General features: G+C 49.9%; 9 protein-coding genes across 9 annotated transcripts; 4 read left to right on the forward strand and 5 right to left on the reverse strand.

Annotated features, from left to right (window-relative positions):
• Positions 1-29: 29 nt before the first annotated feature.
• On the forward strand, positions 30-1,952 carry N7489_011085 (uncharacterized protein; the record flags this gene model as incomplete). The annotated part of the gene is made up of 5 exons (XM_056716834.1): positions 30-247; positions 394-903; positions 960-1,116; positions 1,164-1,496; positions 1,581-1,952. The coding sequence occupies 5 exons, from the start codon at positions 30-32 to the stop codon at positions 1,950-1,952; spliced, it is 1,590 nt and encodes a 529-aa protein (XP_056564456.1).
• Positions 1,953-2,296: 344 nt separating this feature from the next.
• N7489_011086 (ubiquitin carboxyl-terminal hydrolase) lies at positions 2,297-3,018 on the reverse strand (the record flags this gene model as incomplete). The annotated part of the gene is made up of 2 exons (XM_056716835.1): positions 2,297-2,916; positions 2,970-3,018. The coding sequence occupies 2 exons, from the start codon at positions 3,016-3,018 to the stop codon at positions 2,297-2,299; spliced, it is 669 nt and encodes a 222-aa protein (XP_056564457.1).
• A 1,303-nt stretch (positions 3,019-4,321) lies between these two features.
• N7489_011087 (putative integral membrane protein) lies at positions 4,322-5,719 on the forward strand (the record flags this gene model as incomplete). The annotated part of the gene is made up of 4 exons (XM_056716836.1): positions 4,322-4,474; positions 4,567-5,069; positions 5,130-5,194; positions 5,265-5,719. 4 exons carry the CDS (start codon positions 4,322-4,324, stop codon positions 5,717-5,719), a joined length of 1,176 nt encoding a protein of 391 aa, XP_056564458.1.
• Positions 5,720-5,961: 242 nt separating this feature from the next.
• On the reverse strand, positions 5,962-7,105 carry N7489_011088 (putative mRNA decapping hydrolase; the record flags this gene model as incomplete). Its single annotated transcript, XM_056716837.1, has 3 exons — positions 5,962-6,203; positions 6,281-6,961; positions 7,024-7,105. 3 exons carry the CDS (start codon positions 7,103-7,105, stop codon positions 5,962-5,964), a joined length of 1,005 nt encoding a protein of 334 aa, XP_056564459.1.
• Positions 7,106-7,514: 409 nt separating this feature from the next.
• On the reverse strand, positions 7,515-8,272 carry N7489_011089 (ribonuclease H2 subunit C; the record flags this gene model as incomplete). The annotated part of the gene is made up of 4 exons (XM_056716838.1): positions 7,515-7,568; positions 7,645-7,862; positions 7,950-8,024; positions 8,110-8,272. 4 exons carry the CDS (start codon positions 8,270-8,272, stop codon positions 7,515-7,517), a joined length of 510 nt encoding a protein of 169 aa, XP_056564460.1.
• A 439-nt stretch (positions 8,273-8,711) lies between these two features.
• On the reverse strand, positions 8,712-9,670 carry rex4 (putative 3'-5' exonuclease; the record flags this gene model as incomplete). Its single annotated transcript, XM_056716839.1, has 2 exons — positions 8,712-9,312; positions 9,393-9,670. 2 exons carry the CDS (start codon positions 9,668-9,670, stop codon positions 8,712-8,714), a joined length of 879 nt encoding a protein of 292 aa, XP_056564461.1.
• A 297-nt stretch (positions 9,671-9,967) lies between these two features.
• Positions 9,968-11,398, reverse strand: N7489_011091 (ribosome biogenesis protein NOP53; the record flags this gene model as incomplete). The annotated part of the gene is made up of 3 exons (XM_056716840.1): positions 9,968-10,184; positions 10,239-11,183; positions 11,265-11,398. The coding sequence occupies 3 exons, from the start codon at positions 11,396-11,398 to the stop codon at positions 9,968-9,970; spliced, it is 1,296 nt and encodes a 431-aa protein (XP_056564462.1).
• A 306-nt stretch (positions 11,399-11,704) lies between these two features.
• On the forward strand, positions 11,705-14,256 carry cef1 (putative cell division control protein (Cdc5); the record flags this gene model as incomplete). The annotated part of the gene is made up of 4 exons (XM_056716841.1): positions 11,705-11,730; positions 11,786-11,819; positions 11,892-12,232; positions 12,285-14,256. 4 exons carry the CDS (start codon positions 11,705-11,707, stop codon positions 14,254-14,256), a joined length of 2,373 nt encoding a protein of 790 aa, XP_056564463.1.
• Positions 14,257-14,875: 619 nt separating this feature from the next.
• On the forward strand, positions 14,876-15,778 carry N7489_011093 (uncharacterized protein; the record flags this gene model as incomplete). Its single annotated transcript, XM_056716842.1, has 1 exon — positions 14,876-15,778. One exon carries the CDS (start codon positions 14,876-14,878, stop codon positions 15,776-15,778), a length of 903 nt encoding a protein of 300 aa, XP_056564464.1.
• Between the last annotated feature and the right edge of the window lie 198 nt (positions 15,779-15,976).

Here is a 15,976-nt window from a genome sequence, read left to right on the forward strand (position 1 = left end):
AAATCTTCTACTGGGTATGATTTTTGGAGATGGCTAAAGATCAAGAAAACGGTTCAGTCAATGACAGTGCGGAGCGTCCAAAATGCTTCACCAGCACATTCCAAGAAGTTCTCTTCGTCCTAACGGCCACAATGGCCATTGGCCAGCAGTCGTTCTTCCAGGGCTGTATCGTGGGGGTAACCGCATCTATTGGCAAGGATTTGCATATGAATTCTGCTGAAATTACTTGGATCAATGCCGGTGCTTCGTACGTATATCTATCTCTGTTTCAGTATTTGAGTTTCTCGCGGCTTTTTATGTTTTGGATCTCTTCCTATCCCCATATACAATCATACAACCTTGAAACATATATCAAACAACATAAACCACTAACCATGCACTCAACCCGAATAGCCTCACAAGCGGCGCCTTCCTCCTCACCTTCGGGAAGCTAGCCGACATGTTCGGACGCAAGATACTCTTCATAATCGGCATGGCCGGTTTCACCATCTCGCTACTCATCGCCGGACTTGCAACAAATGCCATATATATGGACGTCTTCTCGGGGATTTTAGGTTTGTTCGCCGCCGCCGTCGTCCCACCGGCCGTTGGTGCCCTCGGCGCAACTTATGAGAAACCCTCAAAGCGCAAGAACCTTGCCTTTGCCTGCTTCAGCGCGGGAAATCCGCTTGGTTTTGTCGGCGGCATGATTATCTCCGGTGTTGCAGCGCATTTGTATAACTGGCGCGCGTCCTTTTGGGCTCTCGCTGTTGTCTATGCTGTCTTTACTGTTTTGACCGCGTGGACGGTGCCGGCTGATGGGTTTGCTAGGACGCCTTTGAGTGTCCAGGCTTTGAAACAGTTTGATATTCTCGGGATGGTGTTGGTTGTTGTTGGGTTTGCGTTCTTTTCCAGTTCGCTTTCGTATGTTTCTTAACCCTGTTGAATTGGTTAGGCCTTCACGCTGACTACTTTTATAGTCTCGCTGCAGATGCACCATATGGCTGGAAGACGGGATACGTCCTTGCCCTGTTTATCGTGGGCTTTTTCCTTCTCGTGGCGTTCCTGTATTGGCAGTCCATTGCTACCCACCCTCTAATGCCTCTTTGGGTCTGGCGAGATCGTAACTTCTCTCTTGTATGTGCCTAATTTCATGGAAATATGGATGGAAACTAACTGTTCAGCTCATTGGAACTTGCTGCCTTGGCTTTATGGGTTTCTCTGCCGTCAGCTTCTACCTCGCTCTCTACCTTCAAGACCTGAAGCATCTGTCTGCCCTTGAGGTTACCGTACATCTACTCCCAATGGTTGTCAGCGGGGTGCTGGTCAACGTCGTCTGCGGTCTGGTCCTGCACCGCGTAAGCAACAAAGTATTAACCGGCATCGGAGCACTGGCGTATACAGCTTCGTTCCTTATCCTTAGCTTTATGAAGCAGGAAGCCAGTTACTGGGCATTTATCTTCCCCGGGCTAGTTCTTGTCGTTGTTGGTGCCGACATCCAATTCAACGTCACAAATGTACGCTCAACCCCCATCTCCTTTCTATTCCTTGTCTTTCTGCAATGTGTTCTGTCTTTGAGGGTATTGGCTAACTTCATCTAGATGTACGTGATGTCCACCCTCCCGCCATCCCAGCAATCCATCGCCGGCGGCATCTTCAACACCGTCAACAAGCTGTGCAGCACCCTGGGACTTGGCATTGCTACTTCGGTACAAAGCTCGGTCGCTCTTCGCATGACGGCCTCCTCACCTGCGATTCAGCCTTACCTCTCGGTTTATTGGTTTGCAGCTGCGGCTTCGGGGGTGTCTCTGGTTTTGGTGCCGTTCTTGACAATCGGTAAACAGGGCAATTCTGTCCCGCAAAATGATCAGTTAATTCCTGGCGAGGAGGCTGGTGAGAAAACGGCTGTTACTGCTAACACCAGTTCTGTGGTTTCTTCTGCTGATGATATCACGGAGCACCAAAGAGGGTAGGCTACTGGGCTACTGGGTTGACCATTTCGGTTTGCAAAAGTGTGTGCGATTTTCGATGGGCATCTACTTACATATATCACATCTCAGTGTATTCCGACGATTGTTTCAGCGGAATGCAGACACAGACACATATCATTAAATGTACCTAATAACAACCACTCCTTTCAAGGCACAGCTCAAAAAAGGCATACTACCTATCCGGATACCAGATCCAGAAACGCTCTCTCAAAAAGCAATCTCATCCTCAATCCCCCTTGGGACTCTAATCAAACAAAGGCCCCAAACTAACCAAACTAAACCTCAAATCCGGATTCCCGCCCTGCGCCTCCATTTTCAAAAATCTCCTAACCCCCCAACTCCAACGCCGCCTCACTAAGCGCATCTTCCCCCTCCTTCAAAACCCCCCTAGCCAACGGCCCTTTCCTCCTCCCATCCAACTCCCAAAGCGTCCCATCAAGCCCCCTCACAAAAGCAACAAAGTGCAAATCAACATTATCCTCCGCCTCCGGCGCAGCCGTATCCCCCAATTTCGCCGCATCAGCATGCGCACTCTCCAGCGCCTTACTATCATACAGCAGATCCGCGCGCGGCACAGGCTCCAGTCCCTCCGCCTCACGGAGCAACGTATCCAAATCCGAGCCGGCGACGACATGTTTCCGGGCTTCGCCATTCGAGACGGCGTGCAGCAGCCCGATTAGCCCGCATGCGTTCCGGATGGTTTGCTTGAACCACATTACGGGTTCGGAGGGCCCGGAGCCGGTGTAGTTTTGTTTGGAGGCGTCTTCGGCTTCGCGGGAGGCTTCGTAGGTTTGGGAGACGGGGAAGACGAGGAGGAGGGCTTGGGAGGGGCGTGGGACGAAGGCTAGGAGGTCCGGCTCGTCGATCGAGAATACGTCTGTGAAGCCTAGGGTTGGGGCCAGGCCTAGTTGGTGCACTAGGTGGGACATTACTTCCGGGTTGTTTTCTGGGTTGAGAGTTAGTTTGGGGGGTTTGGAGGTGAGGGGTTGAGTGTCGGACCTAGTGGCACAAAGGCCTTTTGGGTTTCTGGGACATCGACGTGTGCCATTATGTGTGGTGGTTGGTTATTATGATAGTATGTCTTTGGGATAAGGTAGAGGTTAGGAGGGGGAAGGATTGAAGGATTGCGGGGTCCCACGTGTTAGTTATGCAGGGGGCATTCGATGTTAATTGCTTTTAATCTATATTGTATTGTATATTGTAGTTCTTTTAATTGCTTTGCTTTTGAACTTTGATAGATTAGATATGATATATAGTATTATATTTTAGATATAATATGAACATACCTATGTATCTGCATCGGGTAATCCCCGAAATTGCAAAACGTTGAAGCCTGAAAGACAAGGCCACCAATTCCAGACAAAAGCCGTTGTGCACGAGTCACTTTTATAAGAGAATCAAACAGAGAATATTAATAGCGACCCCCGAGTTAAAATTGATTTGAATTCGACGGAATAAACCTCCTAGGGCTGTCATTCAGATCGCCATTATCCTTAATCCCTTAAAAAAAGGAGAATGTTGATTCAGACACCGAGACTCCGAAGATCCCAAATGACAGCTACGGAGGAGTTACGGTGTACTCCGTACAAGGGCTATGACAAAGTCAACACGCTAAATAGGCGGGTACGAAGACCAGAGAATGCCATTGTTTCCAAGGCACTAGTGTACACCGTTAGCGTCAGCCTGAAGATCGCCACTCTACCTCCTTAAAAAAGCGGTCCCTCCGAGGAGATTGTCCACCGGTAGCGATTGGATTGGCACACTGACTTCCCGTGGGCCCCATGTCAATTTCGGGGCTTGCAGGAAACTGGGAACGGGACAAGTTATACGAAGCTACAAAAACATCTCGACCCAACGAGATGGTAACTCTCGCACACTGCCGAGAAACAGCCAAGCGAGTACTATGAAACCCTAGCGGAATTCCTTATGAAGAAATGTCCGGCACTCCGCACGCTACCTCCCACATGCAGGCTCGGCAGTTTCTAATCCCATGCGCATATATTACACCGTAGTTAATAATATCCCATCCTATACTCGTATGACTCAATGGGGATTGACATCTAGCGGCTCTTAGTCGACCCTATTTATACCCGACAAGGTCATGAGTCCAGCCGTGTCGTCGATCATATCAACGTTGGCTTAGCGTTGTTTTTCTTCCCACTAGAAAAGGCATTCTGGGCCAAGGGCTAATTGAGCTAGATGAGCTAAATGAGCTAAAACGCTCTAGTTCCTCTTTGCCCCTGTATTTTCTAATTTTCTATTTTTCGCGGGTCCTGTCAAGGAGGCCGTCTTTATTAAGAATCCTTCTCCCCCACATTTAGATCCTTCCGACATGACAAGCATTTGCCGCCATGACAGATGAAAAGGTAAGAAGCACGGCGGTTCAAGCTGTGGCCGCGGTCTTCCTGCCCATCGCCACCATCACGGTGATGCTACGCATCTACGTGCGCGGTTGGATCGTAAAGGCATTTGGATGGGATGATGGGGCTATGGTGATTGCAATGGTATGTCCAATCTTGAATCTTTCAATCCGAGACAATTCCGGGACTTTACTGTGGAGTGATGCCAGAGATCTGACAAACCCAATCTATCACAGCTATTCTATGCCATGTTCTGCGGAACCATGATTGGGGGCACAATTTATGGCACAGGCTATATGCTCGAAAATCTCACTGTCCACAACCGCGTCATTGCAATGAAATATTGGTGGCTCTGCGAGATCGCCTACTGCTTCGCCTCGGTTGGCTGCAAGATCTCCGTCTGCATCTTCCTGATGCGCATCACTATCAGACCCCTCCACATCTGGCTCCTCTACTGCGTCATGGCCTTGACCGTCATTGCAGGCCTGGTTTTCATGTTCCTCATGCTCCTCCAGTGCAGGCCACTGGAATACTTCTGGACCAAGTTGGCCTACGACCCTAATATCGTGGGCACATGCATGGATATGAAGATCATCGTGATCATGACCTACATATACAGTGCATTTGCCGCACTGTGTGATTTCACCGTCGGCATATTGCCCATCTTCCTCGTCCACAAACTTCACATGAAGCGCAAGACCAAGATCGCCGTCATGGGCATCTTAAGCATGGCTTGCATGTATGTTTTCCTCTCGGGTTTCCATACTAGTTCCAGACCACTGACGAGAGGATTCTATAGTGCTTCATCGGCGGTTATCGTCCGTGTCCCCTTCGTCGCAACATTCTATGACCCCGATTTCCTCTGTACGTTTCCTATCCTGTCGGAAAGATAGACCAAAACATGAAACAAGACTAACCAGACACCTCATTCTAGACGCAACATACCAAATCGCCATCTGGTCCAACATCGAAGCAGGCCTCGGCATTACAGCCGGTAGTCTCGCAACTCTCCGGCCCCTCCTCCGCATGTGGACGGGCTCTCACTCAGACCCGTACTACTCCACTGGGTTTCCCGCCGGGCGCTCACGGTCTGCCTCGCGCCAGTTGGGCGGAGGTGAAAATCGATCTTTTCCTCTAGGCTCGCTGGATGAGAGCGGGCAGTCTCGGTTGAGACCGGATAAGCTTGCTGTCACTGTCACGACTATCCAGAGCCAGAGAGATCCTGAGGATACATATGTTGCTCCGAGCCCGAGTAGCAGCGAGGAGAGGTTGACTATTGATCGGCCCTCGCCTCGGTTGCAGTTGCAGGGTGATATCGGGCTGGGGATTCATCGCACGTTTGAGGTTACGCAGACTTCGACGGAGAGGCATGTGAGGGAACATGTATAATTGACGTATATGTAGATATGACCGAAGAAGAAAAAAAAAACGTATATATTGAATACTAATATCTTATTATCTTGACTTGTGCCCCCTTTTTGGGGGTTGTATAATGTAATGCTTTTTAGTGAGGAGAGTCGTCGTGGGATGTACATTTTGCAGTCGTAAAAATGGAATGGGTTAGCTTCGATTCATTCAGTCATTAGAACTTTTGTTCGATATGTATCTGACATGGCCTCAAGCAACTCCTTCTACCGACTAGGCTGCTTTCCCTGCTTCAGCGGCTCAAAAATCTCCGTCCACAGCTCACTAGCCTCGCCCAGGTAGTATGTCAAATCGACATCAGCCAGACTAGCATCCTCATCCCCAGACATAGTCTCCAGCTGCGAGATCAAGTTCTCCAGTCCAAAAGCCTTACCCGTTGCCTGCGTTGCACCAGCTTCGAGCATAACATTGACAACATGGATATGGAAATGGTAATAAGTCGGTTGATCTGCGAGATTCAAGTCAGCAAAAACAACCCCCAACACAACCCAATACAGCGCAATCCAATCCCAAACAACAACTCACAATGAACATAAAGCTTAATCTGATCCTCCTCCAAGCCAGGATACATAGAAACCGTAGCCTCAAGCACCCTATCCCTCAAATACTTCAACCAAGGCACAAAACTCTTCTTAAGGTCCCTCAAACTCCAAATATCCCTCCTCTGCACCAAAGCCAACAAATGCAACGACCCCATACTCTTCCGATCCCAATTCAAATCAGGCAACATCAAAAACCCATCTTCAGGCCCGTGTCCCTCATCCCGCATAATCACATCTTCCTGCTCAGTCCTGCCCTCGAGGATATTAAACACCCAGTTCAGACGTCCCTCCTCGCGCTTCGCTTGCATGTACGGCCGCACGTGCGTGCGGTATATCTCCGCCGTCTCTGTTACCATGCGCAGCTGCTGGTCCGAGTACTTCTTGATGTGCTGTGCTGTGCATGGCCAGATGAGGTTGAGTTTGAGGTCTTGATGGCGGTTTGCGGCGGCCTCTGCCGGTGTTGGGTCGTTGGTGTTGCCGCTTGAGGAGGCAAGGTACCAGCGGTAAATGTCGTTGTCGCCTAGGTTGTTGATTCGCGAGATTGCGGCGTGGAAGGCTTGGAGCACGGCCAGGGATTCGGTTGCGAATGCGGCGCGCTCGGCTATTAGGATGCCTTGGGTGTTGTCGATTGTGCCTAGGAGGGCGATTCGTCGGCCATTTTGGTCTGGAGGGGTGGTTCTTTTAGCCTATTGATTGTTGCGGGGAGGTGGGGTGGTTGGGTCGGACCTTGTTTGAGGAGCTTGCTCACTTGGAACTTGGTGATTAGTGCCTCCGGGGCGGGCTTGTCGGTGTCTTGGGAGTCGGCCATGTTTGGAAGCGTTTCAATGGTGGGATGTAGGGGAGCTCGAGATGTTTTGTACGATTTATCCAGCTTTATCGGGTGGGGCGGTCAGGCTTATCGTTTTGGTGTAGATCTATAAGATGGATGATGGATTCCGTTGCAATGCCATGATAATTCATTTTGTTATTAGAAATGGTCTAGATAATACTGTAGTTGCTTTGATATTCTGATACATTGAGCCAAAACCAATTGGTCTCAAGCCTTCAACGCATACATATGTGGTTCATACTTGATGAAGGTTGTAAGAAGATCTGTTTCAAGCAATAGTAAGTGAATCTCACAGAATTATGCTATCAGATGCATTAATATATAGCCCAAATGCACGGAAATTTCCCCCATCAACTCCATTCTAGTCCAACAAGCCGTCCAGGATTCTTCAAGCAGCAGCAGGCTCCTTTCCATTAGTCGCTGATGTTGGGGTTATATGCATCTAATAGAAAGTCAGAAAAGAACCAAGGTAAAAAGGTATCTTGATAGACCATGATTGAAGGGGAATAAAAACATACCGCGTCCGCAAACTGCAGCCACTCCTCCACTCCCTTGACAAAAGTATCATCCGCCGCAGGAAGAGTCTCATGCCCCCATACTACAAAGTCATCAAAGGTGCCCTGCATCTCCATAATTTTCACTGGTTCCTCGGGCTCAGCCTCTGCATCCTCAGCGCCATCGCTGTCTGCCCGTTGAGCTGCGGGCAACACGCGGTCTGTGGGTGTTGCCACTACACCTGTATTTGCAATGGTATATAGTCAGTCAATTATGATTCAATTACCCCTTGTATATTTCGGAGAGTCATTTGGACGTTCTCTCGTACCTTGATAACCATCGGGGAGGGCGACGCGCCGACCTCGAAGTTTGCGTCCGCGGAAATGCACCGTTTGGGTATTATCTGGATATAAAAGGGACGATGTTAGTTTTTGCTTGCACATTGGTCCAGTAGACTTTCTCCAGCCTGTGCTGTCTGTCTTGCATACCTTTTTCGTCTTTCACTGTCCAATACCGATCCAATGAATCAATTGGTCCATCGTGGTGAATCCGGCATGGAATGATATTTGGCATGCATTGCGGAGTTGAGTCGTTCTTTTTGGATTGTGAGCTCGCTTTTGAGCAGGGCTGGATGGCGTACATGTCGGGCATTGTGTTGATTGTTCTTGGACGGATATTCTGGTCTGAGGACTCGTGGGGTAGTAACAGTGTGATCCAGTATATTTACTGGGATCAATTGGTTGGTGATCCGTTCTTATATCGTTGAAATCTGCAATTGCAGAGATATTGCCTGGGTTCTGCGGTCTGGGTGGTTGCGATGATTCTTGGAAAAGATTGGAGGTGCGGCGCGACGCGTTCTCCCGTTCTCCGCGTTAAGTGGAAATTCGAGATTGATGACTATAATTATTTACTTGGCGATCTCTACAGGTATATTATAGATGTTTCAATGCATTTGAAGTCACTAAGTAATGAATTACAGACCTTTAAATATCTCGAAATGCAAAACAATTCAATTGGCAATGGTCGGGGTATACATGTACAGAGTATTTAAGCATGTCTCTTCGAAAGTTATACCGAAGATTCAATCACATCAGCGCTTGCGAGTAGTCTTCTTCTTCTTCTTCTTTTTCTGGTCACCCTTCTCCCTGTTGTCGGCAATCATCCGAGCAGGCCATTTCTTCAAATGCTCCCGCTCAAACGCATCCTTCTCGCGACGATACAAAGCCATTGTAGCCCGGGCATCTTCCACACTAGAATGCGCTCCCTCCTGGATCTTGATTCCCAAGAATTCTTCAGCCAAGATCTTCAAACGTGGTGATCCACCACCTGCAATCTTCCGATATGGCGCGTGCTTGCTCGTGTCTCGAATGTCGCGCTTGGGATGGCCGAGGAGGAGAGCGTCCAAATCATTGCTGACGGCATGGCCGACGAGAACCCGATCCTTCATGATATCTGCAACTTCTTTTTGGACGTGTTCAAGACTTCTTGCCTCCACCATGTGTTTCGGCGCAATCCCGCTCACGTGCGTGCGCCAGTCTGTGACCATCTCCTTCGGGCGCACGTACGAATCATATACTTGGTCGCCGTTGAAGTTCACGATACTAACGCGAGCAAGTGCAGAGTCACTGTCCGGGTTTGGTCCGACGCCCACCATTTCACAATCCATTGCGACATATTTTCCTAGTTCGGCGCTGGAGCTTGATATTTAGTAGCTGGCAGCGAAAGGACAGTCCAAATAGTATGGCTGGACGATCTGTGGTCTAGAACTTACGTTGGTGAACGGCCTTCATTTTCCTTGTGACGCGAACTCGTCTCGATCTCTGGGGCTGGTGCATCGGCTGAATCGCCATTCTCTTTCTTATCGGACATTCTCTTGCGCTTGGTTGGTTTGGCGTCTTTGTTATATGGCTTTTGCTTCTCTGTCAACTTTCGCTTCTTCACAATGCCATCTCCGGAGTCGCGATCGGAGGGCTTGCGCTTGACAGTAGAATCTTTCTTCAAGGTCGCCTGCAACTTCTTCCAATTACTGGAAAGCGCCGTCTTGTCCATTCTGTGTCTGTTGGTGAGAAAGAAGATGGGAAAGATAAAAAAAGACGATAAGCTAGTAAATTTTCGGGACCCACTTTTATTTTGGGGTTTGATAGTCGACCAGCTACTTTTATACTCTGCTATATGGCCAGTACTATCTACGATTTATATTGATATGTATACCTAGGTACCAATTGAGTGTTTCTTGAGTGCTTGAAAATTATTGAGATGAAACCTGATCCTAACTTATCTAACCTTAGGACCACATTATATGTCCAGATAACAAAATGCACGCGCTTTTAGAGGGAATATGCAGAATCATTCGTACCCAGTCTTGAAATCCTTCGCAGACCACTTCTCCGTAATCTGTCTCCGGGCCTTGCGTGCCTGAGTAATTGGTGCGCGGGACTCGAGCTTACCCTGAACGATCAATGTTCGGAATCGGTCATCCAAGAGATTGCCTTCGGGCTTCAAGAGTCGTAGAGAATCCTGCAGCTCATCAGGAAGCACCAGCTCCAATGGCTGCTCGGGTACACTAAAATAACCTGTTAGTCGCAAGGCAGGTATAGGAAAATGAACAAAAACGTACCGTCTCTTGCTACCGAAGGTCTTCCTGCGGAGGGTAGTATCATCACCATCCTCAGAATCATCTGCATCCGACTGATTCTGGCGCTCGAGCTCCCGTTGCTTGATTTCCTCGGTGATCTTGAGAATATGCTCGGCCTGTGCATCTCTCTTTACCCTCGCCGCCTCCCACTTCGCTTGCCTCTCTGCTGCCTTGCGTCGGTTGGCCTTGTTGCGCTGTGTCTTGGTCTTCCGCTCAGGACGCTTCTTGTTCAGCCACTCGGACTTCTCATACTCGCTTTCGAAGCCCTCCCAGGCACTCTCATCATCTGATTTCACCTCTCCGGTGTCGTTCTTGGCCTCCTCGATCAAACGCCGCTTCTCAGCTTCCTTAGCCTCTTCCTCCAACCGCAGCTTCTCGGCCTCAACCGCCTTGGCACCATGTGTCTCCAATAGTTTGTCCCACTCTTCGAACACAGGGTTGTAACTGGTTCCGGCGTGCGGCGTCTTAACAGAGGGGATGGGCTTCCCATTGGCAGCAAGTGAGATCGGGGCGTGTTTTAATGTGACCGGCTCAACCTTGGGCTTGGGCTTCTGCAGGAAATCAAAGCGAGGGTCGTCGTACGTGAGCGAGGGTTCGTTATCTTCCGCCCATGGATCGTAGAATTCATTTTCATTCTTCTTGCCCAGAGGGTTTCCTTCCTTCGCCACTTGCTTCAGGCGGAGATAGTCCTTACGGCTGACCCAGTCACTCTTGGGCTTCTTCGTCTTGGGCTCAATGACTCCGTCGGTGACGTTGGGGTTTCCACGCTTCCGACCATCCAGGGCCGGGATCATTGACCGCTGGGCAAGGATCTCGTCTGACTTGAGGGGCTTCTTTTGCTTTTTGGCGATAGACTTGCGCACTTCTTCATTACCGACAGTATCGAGAACGAAAAGTTGATCGGAAGGCTTCTCGGATACGAGACCACTACAAGGAGAATATAGTTAGAATTCCAATTCACAAGCAGAGAGCCGGAACAAAAAAAATAAAGAGCAGATGTAGACATACCCTGTGATCTCGGCATCCTTCAGATCGCGCAAACCCTCCTGTACATCGGTGATATCGACATTCTTGCGCCACGCCTTCTTTCCCTTACGAGAAGGTTGTTTAAATTGCTTCGGGGCGTCCACGGCGGTCGACATTGTGGAAAACAACAGACGGACAAGTCGGCGTTGATAGTATGAAAATATCGGCTTATCTTTTTTCTGGTCCAAAAAATTTCTGGATCTGCTTATCTCAGCACGCGCGGGGGCGGTGATCGCGGCTACCACGTTTACCGCGCTTGGCACCGAACTCGCTTTTCTTCCGCTTCAAGCTGTCATCACTTCCGGCGCGTGAACTCCCTATATCGCCAGTGGGTTGTCATATTTCATCTTCCTGGTGGCACCCTTGATCTTTTACTATCGCTTTTCGAAGGTTTGACATTGCGCTCAGCGCGATCGCACGCCATGCCTGTCGTCAAAGGAGGTGTCTGGTAAGTGCCACTGTTGGAACCTGCCCACGAGCTTTCGTCGCTAACATATTTCTAGGACCAACATTGAGGATGAAGTGCTTCGGGCAGCTGTATGTTATTTATGACCCATTGGGAACCTCCCTAGCCAACGTTTGATGTGACAAAAACTGACTCGATCGCAGGTATCCAAGTATGGTCTCAACCAGTGGGCTCGAGTCTCCTCACTGCTCGCACGGAAAACGCCAAAGCAATGCAAGGCGCGCTGGATTGAATGGTTGGACCCGGGTATTCGCAAAGTCGAGTGGTCGCGGGAAGAGGATGAGAAACTGCTCCACCTTGCAAAGTTGATGCCCACGCAATGGCGCACAATTGCCCCCATCGTCGGGCGCACTGCCACACAATGTCTTGAACGCTACCAAAAACTTCTGGATGAGGCTGAAGCTCGCGAAAATGACGAACTCGGTCTGGGAGGACCCGGCGAGGAGAGCGCCGCCCCCAGTGCGGACGATGTCCGCCGTCTACGGTACGTGCTTACACTAAAATATTATGATGTCCGTGTTGCTGATACCTTTTAGACCCGGTGAACTCGATCCCGACCCTGAGTCCAAGCCCGCCCGGCCCGACACTATCGATCTGGATGAAGATGAAAAAGAAATGCTGAGCGAAGCGCGTGCTCGTCTCGCCAATACACAGGGTAAAAAGGCCAAGCGAAAGGCCCGAGAGCGCCAATTAGAAGAGTCGCGTCGACTGGCCGTTCTCCAGAAGCGTCGTGAACTCAAGCATGCCGGTATCAACGTCAAGGTCGTCACGCGGAAGCCAGGCCAGATGGATTACAATGCAGACATTCCATTCGAAAAGCCAGCTGCTCCTGGATTCTACGATACAATAGAAGAGAAAGACCAGAATGAACGCCAACGCGAGGCATTCGATCCCGGGAAGCAGCAACTCGCAAATAAGAGAAAGGGTGACCAAGACGACGACGCGGAGCGCAAGAAGCGCAAGAACGATAAAAGCAGTGCTACAGCCGCCTCTGCCGCAGCTGCACGAGCAGGTCAAATGCAGAAAATCCGCGAGGCTGAACAGAGCAGCAAACGACGGGGTTTGAACTTGCCGGCACCGCAGGTCAGCGAAAGCGAAATGGAAGATATTATCAAGATGGGAATGGCAGGGGATAGAGCAGCTAGTCGAATGAGCGCCGATGATACAGTCACTCGGGAACTTGTTGGGAATTACTCAACTATTGTCGGAGGAACCCCTATCAGAACCCCGCAAGCTGCGCCGGAGGAGGATCACATCGCCAACGAGATCAGGAACATTCGAGCTTTGACTGAAACTCAGTCTTCCCTCCTTGGAGGAGATAACACACCCCTCCATGAGGGCGGCTCATCAACTGGATTTGATGGAATTGCTCCTCGTCGGCAAGCGATTGTCACTCCCAACCCCATGGCCACGCCATTCCGCCAGGCGAATGGCATGGGTGCAACACCTATGCACGGTGGTTTTGGGCCTGGTGCTACGCCATTGCGCACCCCGCGTGATCATTTAGCTCTGAACCGGGAGGGAGAGGGCGCCCAGCTCATTGGCAGCACACCTAGAGACATTAAAATGCACGAGAACCTCACTCGTCAACAGATGCGCAGCAAGCTGGCCTCGCTTCCTAAGCCCAAGGAATTCGAATATGACTTTGATATTCCGGATGAGTCCGTCGAACCCACCACTATGGAGATCAGCGAAGAGGATGCGGCTGAGCGTGATCGCCGTAACAACGAGGCACGGGAGAAGGCCGCCAAGGCCGAATTCAAGCGTCAATCACAAGTTTACCAACGAGGCCTGCCTCGTCCCGCCGTTCTCGATCTAGACGCTTTGTTGCAGCGTGCCTCCCAGGTCACCGACACCATCGAAGGCCTGATTGCCAAGGAAGCCGCCGCCCTGATTGCACATGACTCTCGCAAATTCCCCGTCCCGGATGCGCATGTCAAGGGTCAAGCACCAAAGTTAAGTCAATTGGACGACCGGTTCTTGGATGCAGCACGGGCTTCTATTGCTGCTGAGATTGCTTCCACGGAAGCAAAGCAGGCGGAATGGCAAGAGAAATTCGACGATGGCTGGTCGTCAGCTCGCGCCAAGTCTCTGCCTGGTCTTGAAAATTACGAGGATGACGAGCAGGACCCCTTCCAAGAAGAACAACGTATGATTGCGGCCTTCGACACCGTTCAAACATCCCTATTTGATACCGCTGAGCGCGGAAACAAGATCGAAAAGAAGCTCTCTTTGCACTACGGGGGATACCAGAACCGCGCTAAGACGCTGCGGTCGAAGATCGTGGAGGCTGGTGCTGCTTTGCCCGCCGCTATGAATGAACTGGACGCTTTCCGTACACTCCAGATCTCTGAGGAGTCGGCTCTGTCCCGGCGACTTGAGAGACTCCGCGAAGCTGTGTCATTTGTTATGCGGCGTGAGAGAGAGGCTCAGGATTTGTACAAGAGCCGAAAAGATGAGCTTGATCAACTTCTTGCTGGGGCGGGTACGGTCAATGGATGGCACTAGGTAGTTTGCTTCTTTTCTTGTTCTGCGTCATGACCACAATATCTTGCTCTTCTGTACAATTACATCACAATACTCAGTTGACCTCGGGATCTACTCATCCGTTAATTGATACAGTTCCCTCCCTGACTTTGCTCGATACTCCTCCCCAACAGTAGAGCATTGAAGGAATCCGTCGGTTTCCATCCATATACCAATCACATTGAAGATATCATCATCCACAGGATCACGCGACCTTCGCGAATGATGTTTCGAAAACCATCTACATAAAGCACCCGCAGACTTCTAGACTGGAAAGCCTCCTCGTCTGCAATAGGCTTGCTCTTTTCGAGTATGTCCTCATGCTGAAAAACAGCCACCCGGCAGCAAGCGCTGAAGTTGGCGAATCATAGCCAATGATGTTGCTCAGGGGCAAAGAATGATTACATCTTGCTGCAGCGTAAGCAGTGTTATTTTGCACCCCTTGGACGCATATAATCGCCACAACCTCTCTCTCTCTCTCTTAATTTCCTTCATATCGCGATTCAACTCTATTGAATTTATTTTCTGCATTTACCAGTTACCTCCACAATTTGGTGAATCTAAGATCAAGAACGCTTGATAGCCTACCATAATCAAGATCATGAAAGATCCTCTTAGAGAGTCAATCAAGCAGGTGGATGCAAATACCTGGCTTATCGGTCCGCTACAACTCCGTCGGTCAAAAGGCTATTCTGATACCTGTACCTGGTACGATGAAGGCGACGATGCCAGCTATACTCTCACTAACGCATCTGCCCCTCTGCCTCCAACCGTACAGTTGTCAGAGAATGATCCGTTCCAATTAGTCTACGATGTCGGCGATAGCTCGGCAGTCTGGTCGGTAGGAAACAGCGCTTTTTGCAAGGTCAAACTTCGCGTTCTTGGTACAACACCTGAGGCCGCAACATTGTCATTTGTTCATAAACTACGGCCTGATTTCGAAATCCCTCAGGTCTTGCACCACACCGAACTAGGTGGTCGGTCTTATCTCTTTCTGAGTAGGGTCCGAGGCCGAACCCTTGCAAATGCCTGGTCCACGCTAGATGAAAAATGGAGAAATCACTACATGAACGCCATAGTGAACATCTGCAAATTTCTCGAGAGTCGGGAAGGCGACATGCTTAGTGGCGTGGATGGGAAAAACGTCTTTGAGCCGTACCTTATTAGATACGGGGCAGAGGCAGACTATACTCCCCAAAACCTCCAACGAGAATGTGCTTTGATGGGAATGGATTGCTCCAAATTTGTGTTTTGTCATGCTGATCTCGCCCCTGGAAATATCCTTGTCGAGGAGATTCCGGAGACCGGCGACGTCGGTATCATTGATTGGGAGGTTGCGGGATTCTTTCCTAGAGGATGGATTCGAACCAAGTTTCGAATAAGCAGTGGACTGGATCTTCCGGACTCAGCTACAGATACCCCGTGGGAGTGGAGGTCGGGTGTTCAAAAGTTGCTTGGAGCGCAAGGGTTCGTAGACCACGCTTTGCAATTCGATTCATTATAACTTTGAACTCGACAGTTATCAAAATTGAAAGGGATGACACACGATGAAATATTGTGGGATAGCCAGCCCGCCCCAAGGAGGGGGAGGCAAAGTATCCATATCATTCATAACAAAGAACGCTCGGAGACGGGGAAATGAGGGAAGAGAGGGAAGATATGCGGGGGCTTAGTATAGGGAGTTGAAAGATGTTACTACGTT

The sequence above is a fragment of the Penicillium chrysogenum genome, assembly GCF_028827035.1.
Source record: "Penicillium chrysogenum strain IBT 35668 chromosome Unknown utg000005l_segment0_segment0, whole genome shotgun sequence".
Taxonomy (NCBI): domain Eukaryota; kingdom Fungi; phylum Ascomycota; class Eurotiomycetes; order Eurotiales; family Aspergillaceae; genus Penicillium; species Penicillium chrysogenum.